Genomic DNA, 27,120 nt, shown 5'->3' with positions numbered 1-27,120 from the left:
AAAAGGACCTTAGCTTTTAGTTTGAGTGAAATAAGAAGCCACTGGAGAACTGACATGGGTTGCTATGTGGAGATTAATTTGTGTGGAGGCAGGATACCAGCCTGAGAATTACAACAGTCAGGCTGAGAGTGGTGGAGGCTTGGGCTAGGGTGGAGATCATGGTGGTGAGGAGGCGTGGCTGGATTCTGAATGTATTTCAACCACGAGCCAACAAGATGTGCTGTTAGCTCAGATATGGAGTGTGAGAAATAAGGCCAAGATGACTTCAAGGCTTGTGACCTGAGCAGCTGCTTGGAAGGTGCTGCCATTTTTTGAGATGATGAAGGCTGCAGGAGGAACAGGTTTGAGGGGGAAAAAAGACTAAGTATTCAGAGCTGGTCGTATTAAGTTAGACTTACCTCCTAGGCATCCAAGAGGAAGGGTCATGCAGACAGTTATATCTGTGATTCTGGAGTTCAAGGGGGAGAAGTCAGGGCTGGGAATAATTTGAAGTTCAGGCAGAATGGGAAGTTTGGAGGATATGAAATGTCTTCTCCATCTAGGAGAGAGATGGTGCCTGGAGGGTGGGGGGGAGGGGGAAGGTTCTTCTTCAACCCTAGGGATGGTGATGGTTGAAGGTTAAGGGAATTGGGGATAATGGTGTTGTCCTCTGTCTTTTAGTACTCAAGGATGGGTGAGATTCAGCCTCATTCTGGGTGGGACATAGCTATTTCATAAAACTATACTATTGTTTATTCTTTCACCATACATTTATTGACCATCTACTATGTTTTGGTCTTTGTGCTGAGTGCTGGGATGCACAAATAAGTAATATTTGTTCCCTGTCCCAGAGCACCTCACTGCCTAGCAGAAGAGACAGACAAATAAACAAATGATAAACAACATGATGATTTCTCTTGGAGAACTTAGGAGTAGCAGCTAACAAAGCCTTGGGGGGGGGTGGTTAGGGAAGGCTTCCCCAAGGAGATAATTAATACCTGAGCTGAGTCTAAAAAGACAAGAAAGAGTGAAGAGGCAAATAAGTGAGGGGTGGAATTCCCCCAGGGGGATAGTATGAGAACAGCGGTATGGAGGAGGGAGAAGAGGGCATATGCACGGAATCGCAGGTGGTTCCACATGGAGGAATGTTGAAAGGTGAGGCTGGATAGATCAGCAAGGGCCAGACAGAAGGGGCTATGAGCAGGGCTAAGGAACTTGAAGCCCTGGGGAGTTGCTGAAGGATTTGAAGTAGGGCATTAGTGTGATCTGATTGCTTTTTAGAACGATCACTTTGACTGTAGTTATAAAGGGTGGTTTGAGAGGCATCACATTTAGTTTCAAAGAGACCAGTTAGATGTGACTGCAGTTATCCAGCAGAGACATTAAAAGGGCTGAAGCAAACCCATTTGGTAAGAATGAAGCGGATGGGAGAGATTCAGGAGATAATTAGAAGGTAGAATTATTAGGTCTTGGTTAATAAATTGAAAACTGGGTGGGGCAGGGAGAGCGATAAAGGAAAGAGAATACTCTGGGATGACTGTCAGCATTCAGGCTGGGCTGATTGGGTAGAAGCTGGTGCTGTAGATGGAACAATTAAACACAGGGGGAGGAGCTGGCTTAGGAGTAGGAAAAAATGATGATTTCAATTCTTTACATCATTATGATATACAGAGAGGCCTGTGGGACACCCAAGTGGGAATGCCCCTGGGCACTTGGGATAATGGGTCTGGAGGTCAGGAGGAAAGGCTAAGACAGAGAAATGGACTGGGAGTCATAAGCACACAGGTGGTAGTTGGAGTCCTGGGTAAGGAGGAGGTCACCTGTGGAGTCTGTACAGAGGAAGCAAAGAGGAAAGTCGAGGTCTCAACCCTGGGGAACACTAGCTTTTGAGGGATGGGCAAAGGGGGAGCACCAAGGAAAGAAACTGAGAAGGAGGAACCAGAAAATGCAAAAAATTGCAATGAAGTAGATGGAGGGGTGAAGCAGATGTGAAGAGCCCTGCAAGAGTGCTTTGGGAGCACAGATGAAAGAGCCCCCAAATCAGAATGGGGTGTGGGAGGGCTAACCCCCTGATTTGTCTGGAGAACAGACTAGGACTTAGCAAAAAGAACAGCATAGCTGGCAGAAGGAACAGTGTGTGAGAGGCATGGAATTATAAAACAACATGATGCATTTGGGGAATCACAAGCCTTTTGGTCTGGCTGGAGCTAAGGGTTTAGGACTAAGACAGAGAGGTTGATGAGAGCTAGATCATGGTGGGTCGTGGATGCTAAATTACTCTCAAAGATATGAAGAACCGTTGACAGTTTTAGGTGGGAGACAATGTGATATTCATTCACCATTGCTGTCTTAAATACTTACTGAGCACCCACCATCTGTTTGGCACTGGGATGTGGTGGTGCACAGGGTACTTACTGGTGATCTCTGCTTAGAGTCGAGCAAGGAAAACAGACATTAAACAAACGCAATTTGTAATGAAGCCTCCAGAGAAGATGTGCGGGTATTTGAGGGACCTAACCTAGTCCAGATGTCAGGGGCTTCTCTGAGGAATGATGCTCAAATTGACAGCAGAAGAAAGAGTGGACTTGAATGGGGAAAAGGGCTGAGTTGCGGTGGGAGACAGGACGGAAGGGTGGAGATAGTGTCGGGAAGAACATTCTATGCAGAGGAAACAGTGTGTACAAAGGTCCTGAGGCTGGGGTGAGTGGGGAGAGGAAGCAAAGAAGGTTGGAATGGAACCCGAGGAGTGAGAGAGAGTGTGTGAAAGAGGAAGCTGGAGTGGTAGGCGGGGGCTAAATCATGTAGGGCGTCGTAGACCACGTTAAGGGAACTGAACCATGTCATAAGAGAGTCAGAATCTTTAAACATGGGGCTTTGTTTAGAACAGACGGGAGGTAGTTATCACTTTGGTTCAATCCCAGCCCGGGACACCAACGTGGAGGAAAGTGGTGGGAGGCACGGAGGAGCCGTAAAGGAGTGTCATGGGTTCTCATCGTGCATTCAACACATATTTACTGAACACCTGCAAAGTTCCAGGCACTGCAGTAGACACTGAGGACACAGCAGGGGACCACGCAGGCATCATCCTGCCCTCATGAGTTCCCCAGCCTAGTGGGGCAGAAAGATGTTAAATAAATAATCACATTAATACTTGTGGCATCCTGAAGGAAGAGACTAGAGAAAATGTTCTGATCCTGTCTTCTCCTCAGGTCTCACTGGGACACTCTCCGTGGGACTAGGACATAGTTTCTTCTGCTTCTGATGTGAAATGATCTCTAAGATACACAGTTAAGGGAAAAAAAAAAAGAATGAGACAGAGAGAGAAGGAAGGAAAAAACAAAGGCAAAATTATTCAGACCAGTGTGCACAGAATGCTTCCATTTATATACAGAATGTTAAAGGAACCATATCTATGTCTGCTTGCATATGTATAGTCTGTCTCCAGAAGGAAGCAGAAGAAGCTGGTCGCAGTGACTAAATAATTATTTGTTTAAAAACAACAACAAATTTCTGGGTGTGTGGCAGCAGGGAGGGGCGGAGGAGAAGAGGGAGATTACCGATAACATCTCTTACCTCTTACCACGCTGCTCCACACCTGTCTCCACCCTTGGTGGGCCCCAGCCGACTGAGGAGGCTCCTTGTAAAAGGGCAGGTAAATGAAAGCAGCAGAACAATTGCTGATTAATTAGGAAATGAGTACATGCCGCATCCTGTCGGGATGGGATGTTCCAAACTGGGGAGGGGAGGATCGCCAATCACAGCTCCCTGAGCAGAACTTCCTTGCAAGGTCCTTTGTAAAGGTTGATCTGAGCGTCCCAGGTCAGCATGAGAAGAATAAGGGGGAGGAAAAGTATTCAGGGTTCAGCTCAAATGAAGAAATAAACAGTTTCTAGCTAGAAACACACAACAGTTGACAGCTTCCTGCTGGAAGGAAGGGAAATAACAGCCTTGCGCTGTTGGCCAGGCATTGAGTTGGAAGCTTTACGGACATTATCTCATTAAATCTTAATGAAAAGAAAATATGAGGGAGGTATTACTGCTATTTTATGGATGAGAAAACCTAATCTCAGTGGGGTTAAGTAACTTGCCCAAATCACACAGACAGTGGTGAAGCCAGGGCTCACCCCCAGATCTGTTGGGCCACAATGTCTATTCTTTTTATTACGTCTTGTTGCAGGTTGTGCTAGGATAGTAATACTGAGGGGGGGATTCCTGAACTGCGTGGGAGGTTAAGCTAAATCATCTTAGGTCCCTTCCAAACTCAGAGTTGATGATGTATCCAGGGCAAGATGAAAGGCTTCAGAGACCGCAGTTCATCTCCTCCAGTTACCTCGGGAGAGTGGATGGTCCACTCATGCATCAAGATGGGAAGCCTGAAACAGGGTGGTTAGGGCCGCGGGCTCTGCTGCCCTGAGCAAGTGCAGGGGTCTTTTAAGAAAGAAGAAGAGGGACTTCCCTGGTCGTCCAGTGGGTAAGACTCCACACTCCCGATGCAGGGGGCCAGGGTTCGATCCCTGGTCGGGGGACTAGATCCCACACGCATGCCGCAACTAAGAAGTCCGCGTGCCGCAACTAAGACCCGGTGCAGCCGAAATAGATAAATAATAAGTAAAATAAATAAATATTTTTTAAAAAAAGGAAGAAGGGACTGGAAAATAGGCAGCCATCCAGCAGTGTCAGCCACAGCAGGGTCCAGGAGGCATGGTCCTCTCATCACCGGAGCACTTGAGCAGGGCAGCTTCAGCCTGGCAGTGCCCAAGAGACCTTGCCAGGGGACACGCAGCAGGGAGACGCAGGAGCAGGGCAGAGCCAGAGCTGGGTGCTCTACGTGGTCCAGAGACCTTCCTAGGAAACAAGGCACAGAGTGCAGGTTTGGGATTAGGAAGTCATCCAGGAAGCTGAGCCCTGTCTCTGCAGAGTCTGGGGCCCAGCATCCTAGGAGAAGTGCCAGAGGTGGGAGAAGGAAGCAGAAGTGGACATTTATAAGCTTCTGTTGCCTTTCAGGTGTCTCCCTCTGGGTCTCTGGGGCCCCTCTCTGTCCCTCCTGTACACAGCACCATGCCTGGAACAGGTGAGCTCTAAAAATGAGGTTTCTGAATAGTACCAGAATTCTTTTAAATAATGGGATACTAGAACTGAGAGGTACCTACGTAAGTCAGCATTCCCAAAACGTATTTCAAAAGATGTTAAAATCTGTGCTAGGAAGAAAAGGCTTCTGTGATCAAGTAAGTTTGGGAAATGCAGGGTAGGCAAAGTTTGAACAAGTGTTTGTTTTTGTTTTAATTGCCACACTTTCTCCATACAAATGAGCTGTATGGAAGGCAAGGTTTTCCAAACCAATTTTCTACAGAACTCTATTTTTCAAAGAACTAGAGAGGATGACCATATGACAGTCCCAGTGTCTGACAGTCCCTTGTCCTGACATAATTATCAATACCAGTGCCTTCGACCCTTCAAAGCGTCTTAGCTTGGAGGGTGAAATATACGTCACCTTCTCCACGGAATGCTGTTTGGGAAACTCAAATACAGTTTAATCCAAATCTGCCATATTACAGAGGTCGAAAAGGGGATGCAGGGAAGTGAAACAAGTTGCCACAGGCCACAGAGCTGCTTAGCGAATGGCCCAGGCCTCCTCACTCCTGGTTGTGTTCTTTCTGGAAGACCACGAACCATCTGGAGATGGCAACATCAGAGAGGCTGGCCGTCTTTACCTGTGCTCTCAGCTTCTCTTTTCCTCCCCGAGCACTTTGCTTTCTTTCCTCCTCTCTTCCTTTCCAAGGCTTCTGGTTCTTTTGCTCATCCTGCCCCGTGGTCCGGGGCTGCGTATGCCCAGCCCAGGGTGTGTCCTGGAGTAGGATGATTTTGGCATCTGTATCTCCTGTGTTTGGCTAGTCTGGGACTCGTAGAACCAGCTATGCCACTCTCCAGGGCCCGGGCCGAGGAGAGCGTGTATGATGAGGGCCCCTTTGGGGCCGGGTGTCGATGCTAACATGGTAGGAGTTGGGCAGATGGGTGGCGGCTAGGAACAGGATGAGCCCCCTTGGAGGATGCATGTCTGAATGTCACGAGGTCCCCAGACCCAGCCTCATTGTTTCCCCCTTGTTTTTGCCTCTCCTGGTTCTCAGTAACGTCATCCTGCTCCTCTGGGAACAACAGCAGGCCTTCGTCTCCTGGCCCAGGACTCCACGCCAGCAGCCCTACTGCATCTCAAAATAACTCCAAAGCGGCTGTGAACTCCTCCACCAGTTTTAACTCTTCAGGGTGAGGCGGAGGGGAGAGCCCAGAGATACCTCAGCGGGGCCGAGGGACATGTGAGAAGCTGCGTCTGGGTCAACACCTTGGGAAGGAAAGCTTGTCACGGGGCTGGCCAAGGGTGATGGGGGGGGCAGGGAGGGGGCAGCGTGGAGCGCCAGACTGGCCTCTCTCCCTAGGGAGTGGGATTTAAAAGAGAAGCCTCAGCCAGTGAGCAGTCCTGGCAAGGAGCTGATGTCAGCAAAGCCAACATTTCCCTCCTCACTAGGAGGGTGGAAATTTCCAAACCCTCCTGTCAGAAAGGGCCAGGTCCTTCCCTGGGCTGAGGAGTTCCCCTCCAGGCCAGCTCCTCTGCTCTGGGGTGTTCTGCCCCGAGCCTGAGCTTCTTCCAGCAAGGCTGACACCGTGAGAGCAGGAGGGTGGGTGCTACCCCCTAACCTCGTTTTCCCACCCGGGATGCAGCGGGAAAAGCAGCCTCTCAAGCTTTGATTAATGAACCAAAGAATCTACTCTAAGAAGTGTTCTCAGCGGATGCCTCGAGAGATCCTTCCCCGATTCAGAACAAAACAGAGATTTGCAAGTTAGGCGATTGGTTGAAGACCTGAGCTTGTCGGAAGAAATGAACCCGCTTGTCCAAACCCAGACTGTTCAACAAGGCAGCCGCCTCTTATGGGCCAATTGTTGCACAGCCCCAAAGGTTGGAGCGCCTCAGACACCTCCACCAAAAAAAAAAAAAAAAAGAGAGAAAAACGTATAATGTACATTTTAAAGAATTGTTTTGAGATATAATTCACTTTCCATAAAATTTACCATTTTAAAGTGTACAAGTCAGTGCTTTTTAGTTTATTCACAAGGTTGTGCAATTGTCACCATAATCTGATTCCAGAACATTTTCATCACCCACCCCCCCGCCCCATACATACCTGCTAACACTCACTGCTCATTCCCATCTTCCCTCCTCATTAGAAGCTGTCCGATTGACTTGTTTCTTCCTTCCTTCTAGATCTTGGTACCGATGGAATCATCCCACCTACCTCCACTGAGACCAAAAAGTTTCTCCTATGCCACCTGGCCCTGTATTCCCCACTGGAAGGAAGGGAGTCACGCCTTCTCTGTATGGACAGATTACTTTCAGGAGAGTAGAAGAGAATCTCCACTATCAATGAACCCAAACTCTTGCCTTCTTCAGGAGCAAGGGCCTCTGGAGATCCAAACTGTGACCGAACCCTGTGCTGCCTCCTAGTGCTCTTGAAACGCACAGCCCTCCTAGGAGGTGACCATTTTTACCTTCCTTGCCTGTGTCCTTCTCCTCTCGTTCCAAATATGTCAGATGGCTTCACTGCGACAGTGGTCTTTCAAAAAGGACCTCTTGCCATTATTCTCCAGCTCATCTCCAGCTCATTCTGGGCATAGCCATTTGCCTGGTGCCAAACCACCAGAGGGGAGAGAAGGTTTTGACTCTGAACTTAGCCACAATCTCCGAACTGATTCTAGAATCTATGAAAAGATTTGAATCTGATGTCTCCACCAAAGCTCTGATGTCTTCTCTGTTCAGCAAAGCTTTCTGACTGAGTCTTCATGTCACCCTATTTTCTCTTTAGCCCCACCCCTTTTCCAGAACCACATCCATTCATGATTGTGTTCTCCGAATTCCCTCCTCTTTACAGAACGCTGAGCCACGCTCAGCCCCCTGGGCACATTGCTCTGCCCACAGGTGTTCTTCTGTCTGCTCCATCTGCCCCAGAGTTCAGGAACGCTTGTTCTTTCTCTCCTTTCCTGTATTTCTCCTTATCTTGTCCTCTCTCCCTTCTCCTGGTGCAGAAGGAAGAACACAAACGCACACACGCAACAATTATGCTGGCAAAATACCTGTATATAGCCCTATCCTTTTTTTGCATTATGTTCTTCTCTCCTTAATGTGGAATTTTCCAGCAAAATGTTTAACTCAGGTGTGAATTTTGAAGATCTCTGTAATATTTTATCTTCTTTAACAAAAAAGAAAGAAAGGGAAAGGATAAAAAATACCAAAGTGTGAAATACCGTGCTAGCTTCCACAAGAGTTCCCACGTGGGCTGGGAATCCTTGTTGATTTCTGCGGGAACATTCTTTCTCGAGTCTCCTTCTTTGTGGGCCAGTGTGTAAACATGTAACATGAAGCCATTCCAGAAATGGTAACTTTTTTTTTTAGAGACTGCATATCCAAGAAAATGATGAGATTCAAAGGAATCTCTCTGTTCCTAAATAAATTTGTATGGTGATGATATACAATATTCCACTATTGGCAAGAAGAGGTTTAGATTATTCTGGGTCTTTTGTTGTGGGGGACATGTGAGTACATGTAATGAAACGGGATGGAGAAAGGGTTTCAAATTGGTGGATTAAGTCTGTGACTCCCCGAACTGATGTTAAAGATGATATACATTAATACAGGACTCCAAAGAGTTCAGAGTTTCTACTCTTTTTGACAGAACAGCCTTGAGGACAGAGTAGGTAAGAGATTGGCTTCCTCATTTTGTAAGTGGGAGAATGGAAAATGTTTAAGGTCAAGTCATTTGGAGACTTTAAGAGGTGAAGGCTGAGGCTAATAGTTCATATCTCAGATGTCCTGTAGGTCAATTATTCATTATTCGCAATGGAAAGTGATAGACATTTGAGACAAGGGATAATTCAAAAGTCAAATCTATTTGGCTTTGGAATGCACTGTGACATTTGATGAGAGGGTTGAGGCGCAAGGAAGCTATCCCTGTGGTTTTTCTTGGGTTAATAAAAATTTAAAGAGTTACCATTTTTGAGGCAAACATTGACCTGTGGTGGGAAAGGGAGGCCCTTCAAAAATGTAATGATTGAAGGGAAGAAACTTAAATTGGCATTAAATATTTTTGCAAATAATAATATCCAAGGGAGATATCCATACCTAAATAACCATAAGTTAAGTGTTTTTCATGTTTGGATGGGGCTTAGACTAATATTTCATGTCATGAAGTAGAAGAAAGCCTGTTGGTAGTAGTTACTTTGTCAAGAAAAGATCTAGTTGAAAGGGGCTCGGTATGTATCAAAGAGACAAGAGGAGCCTGCAGCAATAATTTAAGTATGTAAAGAAATTACTCTGCCACCCATGAGCCCATCTGTGCATATCTGTGCATACACACGCACACGTATGTATGCACTGTTCCTTGCATACTCATGGGTGCCAGAGCTGATGCTTTCCTGCAGCAGTCTTGGCCACCTTGACATCTTGCTCAGGTGAGTGCTGAAAGCTGATGTCCTGCACTGTCCATGATGCTGGTTTTCACTCATTTGACCCTTTAAAAAATACTTTATTTTTTAAGAGCAGTTTTTGGTTTACAACAAAATTAAGAGGAAGCTATGGAGATTTCCCATAGACCTCCTGCCCAAACACGTTCGTAGCCTTCCCCATTATCAACATCACTCACGAAAAAGTAAAAATTTTTTACCAAGAATGAACCTACACTGACACATCACAATCACCCGAAGTCCACAGTTTACCTTAGAGTTCACTCTTGGTGTTGTACATTCTACAGCTTTGGACAATAGTATAATGATGTGTATCTATCATTATAATATCATAGAGTATTTTCACTGCCCTAACAATCCTCTGTGCTCTACCTATTCACCTCTCTCCCTGCTACGCCCTTACAACCACTGATCTTTTTTACTGTCTCCGTAGTTTTGCCTTTTCCAGAATGTCACATGGTTGGAATCATAGTATATAGGCTTTCCAGGTTGGCTTATTTAGTAATATGCATTCAAGTTTCTTTCATGTCTTTTCATGAGCTTGATAGCTCATTTCTTTTTAATGCTGAATGATATTCTCTTGTCTGGATGTACCACAGTTTATTTATTCATTTACCTACTGAAGGACATCTGGGTTGCTTCCAAATTTTGGCAATTATGAATAAAGCTGCTATAAATATCCGCATGCAGGTTTCTGTGTGGACATAAATTTTCAGTTCCTTTGGGTAAATACCAAGGAGCGTGATTGTCAGATCGTGTGGTAAGAGTATATTTAGTTTTGTAAGAAACCACCAAACTGTCTTCCAAAGTGGCTGTACCACTTTGCATTCCCACCAGTAACGTTACCAGAGTTCCTGTTGCTCCACATCCCCACCAGCCTCTGTTGTCAGTGTTCAGGATTTTGGTCATTCTAATAGGTGTATAATGGTATCTCACTGTTGTTTTAATTTGCATTTCCCCGGTGACATGATGTGGAGCAACTTTTCACATGCTTATTTACCATCTGTGTATCTTCTTTGGTGAGGTGTCTATTAAGATTTTTGGCCCATTTTTTAATCAAGTTGTTTGGTTTTTTACTGTTGAGTTTTAACAGTTCTTTGTATGTTTTGGGTAACAGTCTTTTATCAGATGTGTCTTTTGCAAATATTTTCTCCCAGTCTGTGACTTCTCATTCTCTTGATATTGTCTTTCACAGAAGTCTTTAATTTTAGTGAAGTCCAGCTTGCTAATTATTTCTTTTATGGGTTGTCTTTGGTGCTGTATCTAAAAAGGCATCACCACACCCAGCATCAGGTAGGCTTCCTCCTTTGTTATCTTTAGGAGTTTTATAGTTTTGTGTTTTACATTTAGGTCTGTGATCCATTTTGAGTTAACTTTCGTGATGGTGTAAGGTCTGAGTCTAGGTTCATTTCTTCACGTGTGGATGTTCAGTTGTTCCAGCTCCATCTGTTGAAGACACTATCTTTGTCCCATTGTGTTGTCTTTGCTCCTTTGTCAAAGATCAGTTGACTGTATTTATGGGGGTCTATTTCTGGGCTATTTGACCATGGTTTTTATGAAAGAAATAAACAGAATTACAGTCTTAACTGCTCAGCCTCCTGTAGCTTCCATTGTCCATTGCCTTGGACAGTTGCTGAACAGAGTCAAACCTGAAAGTGGGTACCAATTCACGTTTCATGTCTGCAAGATTCTGTAAAACTCATCATTCCAGTCAAGTTTAACGGAAGCCTGGTTAGCTTCTTCAGCGTCTAATTAGGCACAAGAGAATCAAAGGGCAACACCCAGTCATTGTTTAGGAGGAAGGAAAGGGAAAAAGAATTGTTGCTGCTGCTTTTTGAACTTGCAAAACTTCGATCTTTAGTTGACTCAAGACTGGTAGACCCAGCTGTGGACACCCAATACTAAGGGCTTTTGGTCCAACTCAGAGAATGAGTTTAGCCGCAGACTCAAATTAGGAATCCTGTCCTGAGGCCCCATGTTGCCGGTTCAGTGCCTCTTCTCCCTGTGCACTCTGCATCCCCTTGCTACATTCATGGACTGATTTTGCTGACTCGCCTGCTTCTCGTGCTAGACTGTGGGGAGCTCCTTGTAGCTGAGTCTGTCTTTTTCTCTGTATCCCCATGACTAGCATTGCGACTAGTACATAATACGCAATTCAGGTTTTTAAAAGTTGAATGCTTTCTTTTAACCTCTAAACAACTTCTAGTGCCTTTCACTGACGTTAGGAGCTGTGAATATAGAAAAATGTAGTACCATCTGTAGTGGAGGCAGACTATCTTGGTGGTTAAGAGCATGACCTCCAGTGCCATATTGCCTGGGTTCATACCCAAATCTGCCTCCTATTAATCATGTCACCTTGAGCAAGTTCCTCAAGTGCTCTGTGCCTCAGTTTCTCACCTGTAAAATGGGGATAACAACAGTATCCATCTCATAGAGTTGTTGTGAGAATTAAATGAATTTATATATATATATATACATATATATATGTAAAGTGCTTGGAACAATGCCTGAAACATTAATAAGTGTTATCTGTTATTATCATGATTATTATGATATTATTGTTATTCAAATAAATTGGTGGAGAGCTTCCTGTCCTCTGCTCTACAGCCCAGAACTTTCCTGGGGGACACCACAGTTGACAAGCATACGATTTGGTGGAACAAGGGTTGTGGCCAAAGATATGTGAATTAATAAAATTTAATCCCAAGTAATGGAGCTTGAACCTGGAATCTCAGTCACCCCAGAATAAAGGCCCAATAAAGGCTCCACTGGAAGAACTAGCACCTTCCCTTATCCCCTCAGTCTTTAGACTCCTGAAGCCTTTAATATGTACTCTGTTCTTTCCTGGGAAATGGTGACAGCAAGAAGATAATTTCAGATTCAGATACTAGAAGAAAAAAACAATACTGCAACAAAAACAAATGGGGAAAAAGTTGAGATGTGCATACCGTATGTTCATTTAGTGAAATGGATCTTTCCTTGTTTTCTTCCTGCAGGCTATTACTACCTCTTATCTGGTCTTTTCCAACCCACTTGTGACAGGCTGTCTTCTCCAATTCGTCTTATACTGATTTTCATTGAGTCTCTATATAGCAGTGATTCTCAACTTTGGTTGCACAATGGAATTACCTGGGAAACTTGAAAAAAAATTTGACCCTCACACAGATTCTGATTTACTTTGTCTGGGATGTGGCCCAGGGAATTGGCACAGCTCCTCAAGTGATTCTATTGTTCTGTCAAGGTGGAGAACCACTGCCTGAATGGGCATACAGATCATTGGGGACTTTGTTAAAATGCAGATTCTGATTCAGTAGATCTGGGGTTAGGGTCTGAGATTTTGTGTTTTTAACAAATTCTCAGGTGATGCAGATTTTGCTGGTCCCTGGACCAGACTTTGAGTAGCAAGGACTTGGAAAGCATGGTAAAATTATTCCCTTTGCCCAATATCATCATAGGTTTCCTATTATCTGCATAATAAGGTGCCTCAGCCTGGCATCTTAGGCTGGCATCAGTCATTTAAGGTCCTCTAACATCAGTGGTCCCCAAATGTGACTAATCATCTGAAGATCTATGGGCAGATTTTAAAAGATACAGATTCCTGGGCGTCACACCAAGCCTACTAAAGCACAATCTTCAAGGTGCAGCCTGAACAAAGGGTATTTTGAAAACACTTCCCAAGTGGTCTAGATGGTCATTAAGGTTTAGGAGCTTCAATATGCTTCCAATATACATTTCCAGGCTCATTGCCCATTCATTCAACCAGCAAACATTTATTGCACCTGCCTCTGTACCAGGTACTAGGGAAACAAAAATGAAAAGAGTGTGATCCTTGCTCTTAAAGGGCTGGCAAGACAAATGACCCAAACTAAACTATTTATTATTTCCCACACATGGCCTAAATGCTCACAATTCTGCTCAAGGTCTTCTTAAGAATGTCTGGGCCCCTCAGCATCCTACCTTTGCCTGTCCTGATCAACCAACTCAGATGCCCTCTTTACCCCATTTGCATCCCCACACTTATGTTTGGTTATCTTTTCAAACTTACTTTCCCTGGTATTAAAACAGATCCAGAGAGGAGAGAGGATTAACCCAAAGTGAGGTAACAACAACAATAATTAACATTCATATAACGACTTCCATGCACCAGCCATTGCTGTAAGCACTTTACACATGTAAAGTGTGTAGAATTCCTGCGATAAATTTATGAGACAGCTATTATTATTATCCCCATTCTATGAATGAGAAAATGGAGGCACAGAAAAGTAACTTGTCCAAAGATACACAGTCAGTAACCGAGCCAGGTTTACCCTTAAGCCTTATACTCTACTGCCAAGTTGGTGACAGGGTTGACATGAGAAGGAATATGTAACTCTAATTTTCAGGCCTGAGCGCTACCCTGGAAATTAGTTATTTGTGTGCTTGCCTCACAACTTAGACTCAAGCGTGAGGGCAGGGACTATGTCGTTCATCTCACACAGTGCCTAGCAGGGGTGCAAGCACTTAGTAGGTGCTCTACAACTTGTTATGGGATGGGCTGTCCCATCGTGGGGGGAGGGGATGGATATTTATTCTAACAAACAGACAACAAACAAACACATAAGCAAGGGCAACAGCCTGCAGGTCTCACGTCACCACTAGGTCATCATCACCCCTCCCCACCACCGCCCCGCCCCCTCAGGCCTGCGCGAAGAAGGAGGACCCTCCCGCCCTCTTTCTGAACAGTCTCTGGTCCAGCTCTGGCTGTGCGCTCCGTCCTCCCAGCCAGCAGGTGCCCCCAGGCCACCGGCTCCTCCTCTGCAGCCGTCAGAGCCTCGTCCTCTCTCCCTCTTTGCGCTGCTTCCTGATCCCGGGATCCGGGCCCTGAGCTCCGGGGCCGAGGTTCCCGAGGCTTCCCGGGGCTCTCGGCCAGGTAACTGCGCGGCGGGGACCGCCCGGCTCCCGAGGCCAGGCTGGGCTCCGGACGTGGATGGCCCGGCCTGCGCGGTCCGCTGCGGGGGAAGGAAACGGGCAGATGGCCTGGCCTGGCCTCTGAGGGGAGGGGGTGTTCCTCCCGCCTTTGGGCGCCGGCGCGGGCGCCGGGTGGGATGCTGGCATAGCGGTCCGGCTCAGGTGCGCCCAAGCCGGGTGTGATCACAGTGTAGGTAGGCGCGTCCGGGGGAGATGCGCTCGCGGTGCCTGCCAGGCGCCGAGGTTGCTGCTCGCTCCAGCCACGCCTGCTCCGAGGCCCAGGGCCAGGTGGGCCCGCCCAGCGCTCCTCCTCCCGAATCTGGCCCTGGACCGGGAGGAGCAAGGACAGGAGCCTTGGAATTCTGAGCTGGAACGGCCATCGGCCGTCGAAATACCCTGTCATTCTTTCACCCAAGAGTGAAAAGCCGAAACGCGGAGATGGAGTGACTTTCCCAAGGTCACAGAGTTGTATCTGCCATTTATAAATGTCTATTCTTTTATTTGTTTGTAAATGGGCTACCGTGTCCTCTGTTCTGCCAGGGAATTAGGATTCAGGGAAGAGGACTCTAAAAATACTAATCGGCATATCCAAATGAGCTGATCCGCATTACTGGCCGGTGACCCTGGCCTTTAAAAGGAAGTGAGAGAGGACAGTACTTTTCACTCTGGGTCCTTTGTACTTCTGGCCCTTGCTCTGAAAATTGGCCTGGATGTTTTACGAAATTATCTCAGAACTCCTTGTCAGAACTGGGCCGGATCATAGAGTTATTTTCAATCCTTCTCTCTCTCTCTTTTTTTTTTTTAAACTGAGGCTCAAGAGGTGAAAGTGATTGCTCACACTCTTATGGCTCTTTAGGGGCAGAGACAGAACTGGAACTCAGGTCAATGACTGAGAACTGCTGTTTTCTAATCTGATTTCAGATGAAAGCTGTACAGCACTTGACCTTCATAAAGCCCTCTCTGGATAGCATTCTTGGGAGTGGCTTGTGTATTGAAGTGTGTTGGTCCACAGATACTATTTCACTTGTCAGAATAGGGTTAAGCAATAAGTGTAGCCATGCAGAAAATTCCTGCTGAGATGAGACAGATATCTGAAATGTTTTTTACTTTTTTATTTGTACTTTCAATAGAGGAGCTAATGAATATTAATAAGGACATCTTGGTTATTTTCAGATTTTAGTCCTATCTGACTATATTGACTCCATTACACTCATTCTTTTCCTGAAACATTTGTCACCAGTTAAAATTTCAGTCAGTGGCTTTCTGACTTTGTTTCATTTTTAACTAAATAATTGTCTTAAAGATATTTTTATATCTTAACAAAAACTCCCCCCTTGTACCTCAAAATCCTGCTTCCCCTTTGGTCAGTCTTTGAGTTGGACTTCAGAACTGAATAGAACTAGGAGTTTATTTTTTTTCCCTTCCAAACTATTTAGGTCTTTGTTTAGTTCTGTCTTTAGGTTTACCTCAAGTTTTGATTTTGACTGATAAACCCATGATCCAAACCCAGACTTCAGGTGAGTTTAGTATCAGCTTAAAACCACGTTAAACTGCCATGTGTCATATGACTTCTAGCAGAGACCACAAATGGTGGAGGTTTTTTTCCGTGAGGGCTTCTTATTGAGATTTTTGAAATATGAACACATTATCTAATACACATATTGAATTACTTGTGTATTGTAGTCCAAGGTCAGTCATCCCTGGGAGGTTACTGACATTTAACATCATCATAACAACATATACCATATTAGACCATCTGCTAACTCAGAATGCAGTTCCTGCTTTTCGGTTTATAGTTTTGACCAGTTATCTCTAAGGAACACGCAATCAGAAATACAACCACGCTTCAGTAGAAGATTCTTGGCTCTGTAGATAAGGAAAAAGTGTTTCTGGGAAGGCAATATTTTTGTACTGTCTTCTTAGAGTAGAAATGAAGATGTATACACAAAATGACCCAATGCTGTTTTCTTAGGGTGCATCCTTTGTTTTTCTGGTTTTGGTCTTTTCGTCGTAGGATGGCCTTAGCTCTGTGTCTGCAGGCGCTGTGCAGCCTGGGGGGCTGGCTCTCGCTCTACATTTCTTTCTGTCGCCTGAATAATCACCGAAGCTATGAGTGGAGCTGCCGGCTGGTTACATTCACCCACGGAGTCCTCTCGATAGGTCTCTCAGCTTATATTGGCTTCATTGATGGCCCTTGGCCTTTTACCCACCCAGGTAGGTGGGAGACATTAGAGAGTTTTCCCTTAGGAATTTATGATTTGGGGGTAGTCTTAGAAGGATGGGACTTTTCCACAGAATTTGTATAATACTGAAGAATATTGAAGAATAATTACTATTATAATGTGCTTTGGGAGTCTCCATTCATCTTCATTGTTAATGCTGATATTGTATGTGTCACCTATTGTTTCTGCTTTTCATAACTCTTTTTTTTTTTTTTTTTTTTTAAAGAAAGCAGTGCTTGCTGAAGCTCAAGACTTTTTTATTTTATTTTATTTATTTATTTACGTATGGCTGTGTTGGGTCTTCGTTTCTGTGCGAGGGCTTTCTCCAGTCGCGGCAAGCGGGGGCCACTCTTCATCGCGGTGCGCGGGCCTCTCACTATCGCAGCCTCTCCTGTTGCGGAGCACAGGCTCCAGACGCGCAGGCTCAGTAATTGTGGCTCAAGGGCCCAGTTGCTCCGCGGCATGTGGGATCCTCCCGGACCAGGGCTCGAACCCGTGTCCCCTGCATTGGCAGGCAGACTCTCAACCGCTGCGCCACCAGGGAAGCCCCCATAACTCTTTTTAAAACAAATCTTAATTGCTTTTTACAATTTAATCGATCAAAATGTATAAATCATAAAGCTAATATCAACATCTACCACCAGCCCCAAACAGACACTAATGGACTGCATTATACATACTTTTTGGTAACCTGCAATTTTTACTTGATTGTATATTCAAAGGACATCATCTTTCCATGTCTATGTATATAGATCTTCCTTATCCTTTTCAGTTGTTATATAATATTGTGTTGTATGCATTTACTATCTTTTATTTAACCAATGCCTCATTATTTGGGGGCAGCTATATTAATTTTTAAGCTGCTAGATGTACTGATACAAGTGTTACTTCCTTAGAATACAAAACCTATATCCCCTTGAATTAGTTTGCTGGGGCTGTTATAACAAAATACTACAGACTGGGTAACTTAAACAACAGAGATTGATTTTCTCACAATTCTGGATGCTAGAAGTCCAAGATCAAGGTGTTGGCGTGTTTGATCTCTTCTGAGGCTTTGCTCCTTTGCGTGCAGAGAGCTGCCTTCTTGCTGTGTCTTCACATGGTCTTTCCTTTGTGCCTGTCTATGTCCTAATGTCCTTGTTTTATAAGGACACTACCCTAACATCCCTATTTTAACTTAATTACCTCTTCAAAGGCCCTATCTCCAAATATAGTCACGTTTTGAGGTACTGGAGTTTAGGGCTTCAACATACGAATTTTGGAGGGACATAATTCAGTCCATAAGTCCTCTAGAATATGATTTTTTTTAATTCCTTAGATTCTTTCTTTTTATAATTTCTTTAGATTCCCATATTGAGCTTCTGAATTTTCCCCCAAACTGTCAAACTGATAGGAAGCAACTCTTAAGCTTTATATTTTATATGAAGGCTCTTAATGGATTCAAACATGCCAGGTCCTTGCACCCTATGTTCTTGGACATGGGAACATACTAACTTTTGGGGTTCTCTCCAGAGTCCACTTTCAAGACGAGTTAAGGCCACCAATGTCCAATAATCTAACCCATCAAGCTAAGAAATTAATCTGACATTTGGGACAGAATAACTTTTCCATTATGGTTTATTACAGGATATTGACTATAGTTCCCTGTGCTATACAGTAGGACCTTGTTGTTTGTCCATTCTATATATAATAGTTAGCATCTGCTGCTAGTGGGAGAGGATAACTAAAAGAGTCTAGAAACAGAGCTTTAGCTGGTTAAGAAAAAGAAGACAAGAAAGAGACTGTGTAGGATTTTAATTGAAAGAACAAAATAACTGGATTTTATGCTGCTACACAGAGAGGACGCTGAGATAATTGCTGGTGCTTAAATCACACTTTGAGATCTGGTGCATCAGAACAGCATTTCCTGGGCCCTGTAACATTGGTTTGATAAAGACCAAAGTTTTAGATTTTAGTGTTTTGGTTTTTTTTTTTTTTTTTTTTTTGGTTGCCTTTAAAAAGCATGTGCCTGCAATTGTTTTTGTTTTCAGTGATTCAGAAAAGTTTGAGAAAGAGCAACACAGGATCTCTGTGTAAGGTAGCACAATTCCCAGCCACTCAATTTGCTTCTGTCTTGGTTTATTTCAGGCTCACCCAATACACCTCTCCAAGTGCACGTTCTGTGTCTCACCTTGGGCTACTTCATCTTCGACTTGGGCTGGTGCATCTACTTCCAGTCTGAGGGGGCCCTGATGCTGGCTCACCACACACTGAGTATCTTGGGCATCATCATGGCCCTGGTGCTTGGAGAGTCAGGCACAGAGGTCAATGCAGTCCTCTTTGGAAGCGAGATTACCAATCCCTTGCTACAGATGCGCTGGTTTCTTCGTGAAACAGGCCATTACCATAGTTTCACTGGAGATGTGGTGGATTTCCTCTTTGCAGCTCTGTTCACTGGAGTGAGGATTGGTGTAGGAGCTCACCTCCTCTTCTGTGAAATGGTCTCACCCAAGCCCAAGTGGTTTGTGAAGGTCGGGGGAGTTGCGATGTATGCTGTGTCTTGGTGTTTCATGTTTAGCATCTGGCGTTTTGCATGGAGGAAAAGCAGCAAGAAGTACCACACCTGGAGAAGCAGGCGGAGTGAGGAGCGGCAGCTAAAACACAATGGACATCTCAAGACGCACTAGCCAAGGCTTGCTCCAGACAATGGACTGGGTTAAGTCAGCCGCGGGAACCAGGTTGGAGATATGGCTGTTACAGAATCCTGCTTATGACAAGCTTAGGTTTCAAAAAAGGGCTAAATTTATCCATCCGTTTGGTCAGTCTTGGAGCGGAACACATCCCAGTATTAAAACACTAACTTCTGCAGCTGTGTAGTTGTAGAAAGTGAGACTACCAGCAGTAGTTGTAAGTCAGATCTGTGAGGTGAGCATACTGCATTCCTTTTAAGTTGTGGTGACCCTGGCTCCTTTGTCCCTGGGAGGCTTGATGATCAGACAGCCTAGAAAGGAACTCAAAAAGCATTAGTGCTGTTTCTTCCTTACTCCTTTGAGAAGTGACTCCTTCAACAAATATTTATTCCTACTTTCTGTGTAGCAGCTTAAAGAAATGCACCTCATTTACTATAAAGTGAGGAACTTTCAGGAAGATACATGCCTTTGGCATTCTGAGCATTGGATCAGGAAATTGAATGGGGGGACAGAAGGATGAGAGAAGGATGTGGGTGAAACCGTGACGGTGGTGGGGGGCTACTTACTGAGCCTCCCTATACCATACACTTGGTATATACCATAAAGGACTCCCTGTACTTGGGGGTCCCAAGATCACCCTCAGGCTTGGTGCTTCGCTAAGAGGACTCACAGGACTCAGCACGTAGTTGTACTTAGAGCTTTGATTTATTACAGCAAAAGGATACAACGAAAGATCAGCCAAGGGAAAAGGCACCTGGAGCAGAGTACAGGGGAAACCAGGCCCAAGCTTCCAGAGCCCTCTCCCAGTGGAATCACGCAGGATGTGCTTAATTCCCCTAGCAACGATTTATTCACAATATGTGTGAAATGTCTAGAAGGAAGCTTGTTAGAGACTAAGTACCCAAGGTTTTAATGGGGGGGCCTGGTCATGTAGGCAGCCTTTTCCTGACTCCCAGAAGGAAAGGAGGTTTTCACCATGAACCACATTGTTTGTACAAACAGTTTAGAGCCAGTGAGCCAGTCTCATCAGTTCATGTGGGAACCTTCCCAATGAAATCTAAGTCTTCAGATGTCAGCCAAGGGCCAACCTTGCAAACAGCCCTTTCCAGGCCTACTATATTAACTCTTTTCTGCACAAAAACCATAGAGCTAGAGCTTTGGATGAGAGATGAATGAGGTGTGGGCAGATTTACCGGGTCCTGTTGTACGGGTTCTGCCCTACCAGGAAAACTCTGCCAGTTCTCAGGGCTTTTGTGCATTAATCTCCTAGGCATGAGAGGCTGTGACTGAATTCCATAGGGATTTACCATGTGGATTCCACTGGGCTTGAGATGCCAGTTCAGGTTTCAGCTCTGCTATACATACTGCAAACCAGAACCGAAGACCAAATGTCCTGGCCTCAGGGTGATGAGGCTATTTTTTTTTCCATTTCAGATACATTACCTGTTCATCCTGTTAACTACTTTTTCTCTGGAAAAGGTGCCACTCTCTCTGGATAATATATTATGACAAGGCCCGTGTTGGAAGGAAAAAATATTTCTTAATCAATAGTCTCTCAGCTAGGAAAAGCAAGAACGTAAGTGTAGAAGGGCTTAGGAATCGAGAATTCTTCGGTTCTTTGCACTAATTTGGCTACTCACCTGCCAGATCATTTGGGCAGGTCACTTGTTTACTCTGCTTCAGTTTAAACCCCATTGTCAATTAAGGAAATACCCCATTGTGAATTTCACAGAGACATTAGGTGGTGTTTTATTAATGCAGGTCTTTAATGTAGAGCTTTTATGGGAAAAAAAGGAAGTTTTATGTATTTGTTTGTTTGTTGTTTATTTATTCATTTGATTGTGTTGTTGAGACCAGTGGTGAGCGAGTAGCTCAGCTGATGAGCAAGGGTATGGGGATGTTGAAGTCAGGGTTGGACGTGAGTAGGAAGTACCAGCACATTTGATGGTAATCCTAGCCTAATGAGTGGTCTTGAAGATGGACGTCATTGTCCAGGCATGACCAAGTGGTTGGAACTGCATGAGGTCATCATTGCTCTGGGAAAAGCGGCTTTAAAGGCATGTTAACCGTGGGTCTTTTAAAATGACTGTCTTCTGGTTAAGGGGATTTGCTGGACATGAGAATAATCTGACAGTAGCATCTCTATCTCTTTTTTTCTATGATCAGTGTCCCTGAAATGCTGGTTAGCTTCTTTCCAACAAAATTGTGGTCCAAGTAGGATGCTGGGGAATGCTGATTTTAGCAAAAGCCTAGTTAGAAAAAAAAAAGAGTGGCTTGGCACAAAAGAAAAAAAAAAAAAAAAGAAAAGGAAAAAGCCGTCTCTTGAGTTTTGGCACAGTGCAAGCCGTCCCATACCAGACAAATGAATAGACTTAATCTGGTACCATTCTTTTCTCCTTCCACCTCAGAAGTGAAGGGATTGCAGACCTTGCTCTTTTAGGGGAAAGTACTTAGGTTCCTTGAATTTCCTGAAACCTACCTAGTGATAAGGGAAGGAGAATCCCTCATTTCAGCTTTTCTTGCTGTTGTAGCTGATAACTCTGAAGGAAACTCGCTGAGAGAAAAATGTGAAATGAAGGTGACTCAGCAGTTAAGATGCTGAGTCAGTACATGAGAGGTACATGAAGGGCTAATTCACATGTGGTATGGTTGGACACATGAAGTACTCATTTGCATTTAGATTACTATGTAATAGTCATTAACACTGCTCAAGAAGGATTTATATTTCAGTGAGATTTGTACTAAATTTTATAAAAATAAACAACTTTTTATCAACCCAGAGTCTGGCTTGATGTCTTTGTTCTGGTTCTGCCAGAAGCTTAAAAAAAAAGGCTTTTGGCCTGTAGAAATGTTGACCCATATTTATACTTATCGGTAAAATACTTCGTAGCTGTTCTTATCCACCATTCCTAATACTGCTTACTTTTTGAGGCAACAATCTACATACAGAAAACAGTTTGCCAAAAGAAGGAGGAAGAACTTAATTTCTTTCTTATTTTGCCACCTGTTTGAGCAGTTGCCTTGAGAATGATGATGTCCAGTTGGGTCCACAAAGACAGGCCCTTCGGCTGTCCTCAGGCTCTGCTTCCCATCCCTGGAACAGTGTTAGACACATAGCAGGTGCTCAATAAGCAGGTTGAAAGAATGGATGAAGGCATGAGGATGTAGTTTAGAATTATCCCCCACTGTGGAAAACGTTCTCAAAGAGCATGCGCAGTGGATGGTGTCACCAATGTCATTTTTCTAGGTAAAGGACTAATGTCCCTGGGGCGTGTGTTCTGCCTAAATTGGTGTGACTCTTCTCAAGGTATTCTATACACAGACTTAAAACAGTCTAGAGCTATCAACGGCTGTAAAGAGGCTTTCAGGGACATTTTTTACCATTAGAGCTTTGTGCCTGAATATAGAGATTTTCATCATTAAAAAAAAATAGCTCTGGAGTGAATAACCACTGACTTAATTAAATCCTTTGCTTACCATCTTCTGAAGCTTTCCCACAGCAAATGCCCTCTTTGCTCACAGCTAGAACTTTGGGTCTGTTTAAGTTTGGAAAGATCTTGAAAGCAGCCTGCCAAGAGGTTTTGTATGCAAGGAAGAGAAGGTGAATTAGGAAACTTTCCCAGTTTGTTTTATTCCTGAAGCTCGTGTAGTGAGGCATTCTTGAAGAGAAGAGGGGAACTCATTTTTTAAATGCATGATTTGATGTCATTGGGTCCAATTAATTTGATACCCACACTATAAAATTATTAGAATAGGGCCAAAAAGATATTTAGTATGTCTAAGAAAGACAAACGTTTGGGGATAAGGTTTGCATTTTGGTCATTTTTTATAGATTGATGGAGCTCTTTCCAGTTACATATAGAAAATGTGCAATTATGAGTTTTCAGGATAGAATTATCATGCTAGGGTACACCAGCAGGTGGCAATGTGTCCTGGTCTGATCATTAGAAGTGGCTTGGAACCCTAATCTGCTTCTATTCTTTCCCAAAATAAACATTACAAAATTAGCTGGCTGTGCGCTGAACTTAAAAAAAAAAAAAAAAAAAATCAAGCAATAAAGAGTCATCTTTGGCCTCTGTTTATCTTTTTCTTTTTTTTACCCGTTCTAACGTCAGCCTTAGCTCATGCATCTATTCAGGGATAATGATCCTTTTATGCACTGTTGCGGATTGACTTTTAGAAACAGCATTGTTAAGAAGTAATTGTTTCCCCTCTCCCCGTCCACTGTTTGTTAGATTTGCTTTGCCACTTGATTTCCACAAAGAGGCTAAAGACCCTTACCCATCAATACAGGTTTGAACTCAAAAGTCTGAAAATAGTTGGATAAAGAGACAGCCACTTCAGATGTTTGCAGGCGGAATTGAAGAAATATATTATACATGGTACTTGAATCGCTGTAATCTGCATTATGCAATCATAAAACTGGACGGTTATACTAAATCTATCTACCCAGTAGGAAAAAAATATTATTTGGGAACACTTCAAAGAGAACTGTAATGCTATTTACTGGATAAATATATTTTATTTTCTGCTCCCATTTCTTTCCACAACAAGCTTGTTAAGTCGCTGTGGAAAGCACCATGCTTGCTCAATTTGGCAAATAATACATATCATTTTGCCAAGGCAGAAGCAACCTAAAAGCAACATTATACGAAGAAATCCTGGCTCCAATTCCCCAGCCCTATACACCTCCATCCTCCAACCCTCTGCGTGCAGCCAAGACTGGTGCGCGGCGGCCCCTGCCCTGGGATGTGGCCAGCAGGTGCCCCAGGTGAGCGGCCAAGGCCAAAACCTCTCTTTGCTGGGGTTTGTTTCACAAGAGAGGAGTGGGGTCCGGCCACCCGGATCTGAGTTCGCTTCCATCGGTCAAAAGCAGTCTGTGCGTGTTATCGGAAAAGGAAAACAAGTATGCTCCCTTAAGGAATACAAGTTTCGAGGACAAGGGGGTGGGTAATTTCCAAAAAGCCTGTTATCCACAACTCCTCGGGATTGGGGGCGTGCTCTTTGGCGGTCTCAGGCGAAAGCCGAGTTGGTGCAAACTAGGCCCCAAAGTTCAGATCTCCGGCATTCCCGGGGTCCTGGGGACAACGGTGGGTTGGCGGGTGGAACTCCCAGAGCCAGACGGAACCCACCTCCCTCCGCCCCGCAGAACTACTTTTTCGCTCCCTCCAACAAGACTGCGGCGGAGGCGTCCGCGCGGGGGCGGCGCACACCCGCGGTCTGCGAGCGGAGGGCGGTACGCGGGACAGCGAGCGCGGGTCGCGCGGGCGGCGGGGGCGGCCCGGCGCGCCGCGGAGGGATCCCGGGTGAGGCGGCTTCCCGAAGTCAGAGGGGAGGAGGCCAAAAAAGTCGACGGGGGAGGGGAAGAGAGAGCTCGCGCTGGATGCGGCCGGGGCCGGGAAGTCAGAACCGGAACCGGAACCCGTGCGCGCGCCTGCGATTGTCGCGCGGCCCCCACCGCCGGCGGCCTCCTCTCCCCGCCGCGCGCGCTCCCGCGAGGGCCCCAGGACCCGGCGAGCCGACCCTGCGCTCCGAGTCGCCGCCGTCGCCGCCGGCCTCCGGCGCTGGTGCTTCGAGGCCGGGTCGGACGGGAACCTCCCGCCCCTCGCGGGAACCGCCGCCTACCGGCGCGTCGGGGAGGAGCCGCCGCCGCCGCCGCCTGTGCAGACCGCGGAAGAGCCCGGGCCTCCGAGGGATGGGTAGCAGCCCGCGGAGCTGAGAGACCAGGTTCCTGTCACCTCCGGCTGCGGACCCCCCTCCCCTTGCCCGGCACGCGCACTTGTCCCGGCCTCCGGAGCCTGGTGGGGGCGACGAGGAGAACGAGCGGTGTCCCCCGGTCCGGGGCCATGGAGCCGCGCGCGCCTGGCGCGGGGCGGCCCGAGACGCGGCCGAGGCTGCGGCCAAGAGCGGCCGGCAGCCCCAGATAGACAGCGGAGCCCATCGGGCCCGGCCCGGCGCGGGGACTTTCAGGCCCCCAAGGCCGCGAGGAGGAGCCGACATCCAGCCCCGAGCCGATCCCACCCCGGCCTCGGAGGGACTCCCGGGCCGCCTTCCCCGAGGCTCGCTTCTTCCCTCCGTGACAAAGTTTTCTCCGGTGCCTTGCCGAGGAGGATCGCTCCCTAGCTCTAGAACTCGCCTGCTGGCGGACTTGCTCGGCTTGATTTGGGAGATAACTTGCCTCGCTCCCACTCACATCCCCTTTCCTTGACCACTTCCAGTCGGACGTTCTAGATGACTGAATGGAGTTTTGAGTTGGACTCTTGTGTCCCCTACGGAGTCGGGCCTGATCCTGGAGCGCTGGGGGTGGGGTGGAGGTGTTACTGTAAAATGCAAGTTGGATAAAAGGAGGACCTCTCGCCAAGGGCCCCAATGAGTGGCACACAGTCTACTATCACCGACAGGTTGGTATGAAGCTCCCCCTGCGCTTAGCCTCCCTGGATGGGGCCCGACCTAGCAGGAGGGTCAGTGATTGCTGATTGCCTTTGCCGAGTGAAGTTGACAGGCAGCGGACAGAGGGTTATTTCCGAGCTCTGCAATTAGTCTGGGGTTGCTGCCAAGTTACCCGGTTGATTGAATTTGGAAACGTAGTTTTGTTTTGTTTTTTCTGGAGAGAAACTTTCCTCCAGATTCTCGGAGGAGGGGTAGGTAAAGCCACGATTGTGTTTTTCTGCCCTTCGTGTGCATTAGGATTCTGTACTGATCTTGGAACCAGAGAGAGGAAGGTCATTTTGGGTGAAGGTCAGTGCCCGATGTCGGCTGGGGTATTGGTGCATCATCAGTTTTACTCCTGTCCTGTAGTTCTCTAGAGCCTGTTGCATTTTAGGACTTTCTGTTTGTGAACTTCACTCTGAGACTGCCGCATGATTTATGAATTTGATGTCCTTGAAGCATTGACTTGCACAGTGTTTATTATCTAATAGTTTTCCAGAATGTTGGAAGTACTAGTAAATCACAGGTTCCTGGTGGGAACAGTATCGAGGAACTGAAAAAGGGCGCGGGAACATCATGGGGCTTGATCTTAATTATGGCATTTTTAGGATTTCATATTCCAGAAACATTTGCATTTAAGGGGTGTAAAGCCTAAGCGAATTATGTAGTAGAAGCTGGCAGGTGGATTTGTTGAGTTGGGTGAGTCCTTTATAGTACTTAACTGTGTTGCTTGGTGGTGGTTGGTGAATTGAGCTAAACCATTTGTGGTTTCAGTGGAGTTCCCTTACTCTTAAGAGTTATTCTTTGGAATATTAAGTTAAGTGATAAAAACGTATTCCTTTACTACATTTTATTTCTCAGTTTAATTATGACATTGTATCCAGGTCCCAAGTTTCAGTCAGCTTTTTTTTTTTTGTCAACCTTCAAATTACATCATTTAAAAAAAAAAAAAAGATCAAATAACCGAAGTAAGGGGCCAAAGAAAGCACTTTGATGAGAAGTACAACAATAGTACTCCAGCAGAAAGTAGTTGAGTTTCCTAATAAGAGAGTTTCACCCAATTGTAAGACTCATTTGTTGATTTTAAAAGGGCCAAATTCCATTGTCATACCATAACAGCTACTCCAGAAACAGAATTTCCTGTTCCTGTTGATGCTTTTCAGTATCACGTGAATGTTCACCTAAAAGATTCCATTAAATATTTAAACTATTTATTCTTTGTGTATTTTTTTACTGTGTTTAATTTTCAGCTTCTCTGAGAGTACATTTAACACGAGTAGCAACAATGCTTATCTTGATTTCTTCTAGTTATTCCCATTCCTTTTCCTTTCAGGGTGTTTTTTGCCTCTGAGAAATCACTTTCATGG

The 27,120-nt window shown here is 45.4% G+C and overlaps 3 protein-coding genes across 13 annotated transcripts in view; all 3 read left to right on the top strand.

Annotated features, from left to right (window-relative positions):
• The window catches only part of POU2F3 (POU class 2 homeobox 3), an 82,483-nt gene extending 71,411 nt beyond the window's left edge, over positions 1-11,072 (top strand). For 4 of the 7 annotated variants that reach the window (XM_082410911.1, XM_082410912.1, XM_082410907.1 and 1 more), the window contains 3 exons: positions 4,984-5,050; positions 6,105-6,240; positions 7,235-7,404. In XM_082410911.1, coding sequence (XP_082267037.1) covers positions 4,984-5,050; positions 6,105-6,240; positions 7,235-7,274 — 243 coding nt within the window. In that variant the 3' untranslated portion in view covers positions 7,275-7,404. Of the gene's footprint in view, positions 1-4,983; positions 5,051-6,104; positions 6,291-7,234 lie in introns of those variants that run through there. The other 3 variants (XM_082410909.1, XM_082410908.1, XM_082410913.1) reach the window with 3 other exon arrangements.
• Positions 11,073-12,181: 1,109 nt separating this feature from the next.
• The window catches only part of TLCD5 (TLC domain containing 5), a 51,305-nt gene continuing 36,366 nt past the window's right edge, over positions 12,182-27,120 (top strand). Inside the window, exons 1-3 of one of the 4 annotated variants that reach the window (XM_082410937.1) lie at positions 12,182-14,395; positions 16,448-16,647; positions 18,783-22,099. In XM_082410937.1, the coding sequence (XP_082267063.1) occupies positions 16,449-16,647; positions 18,783-19,321 (738 nt within the window). In that variant the 5' untranslated portion in view covers positions 12,182-14,395; position 16,448 and the 3' untranslated portion in view covers positions 19,322-22,099. The other 3 variants (XR_014250339.1, XR_014250340.1, XM_082410936.1) reach the window with 3 other exon arrangements.
• ARHGEF12 (Rho guanine nucleotide exchange factor 12) overlaps positions 25,600-27,120 on the top strand; it is a 144,990-nt gene continuing 143,469 nt past the window's right edge. For both annotated transcript variants that reach the window (XM_082410855.1, XM_082410854.1), the window contains exon 1: positions 25,600-25,725. In XM_082410855.1, coding sequence (XP_082266981.1) covers positions 25,694-25,725 — 32 coding nt within the window. In that variant the 5' untranslated portion in view covers positions 25,600-25,693. The remainder of the gene's footprint in view (positions 25,726-27,120) is intronic.

This window comes from Balaenoptera physalus, assembly GCF_965194825.1.
Source record: "Balaenoptera physalus genome assembly, chromosome: 10".
Classification (NCBI taxonomy): Eukaryota; Metazoa; Chordata; class Mammalia; order Artiodactyla; family Balaenopteridae; genus Balaenoptera; species Balaenoptera physalus.
This window is presented reverse-complemented; position numbering and strand designations above follow the sequence as displayed.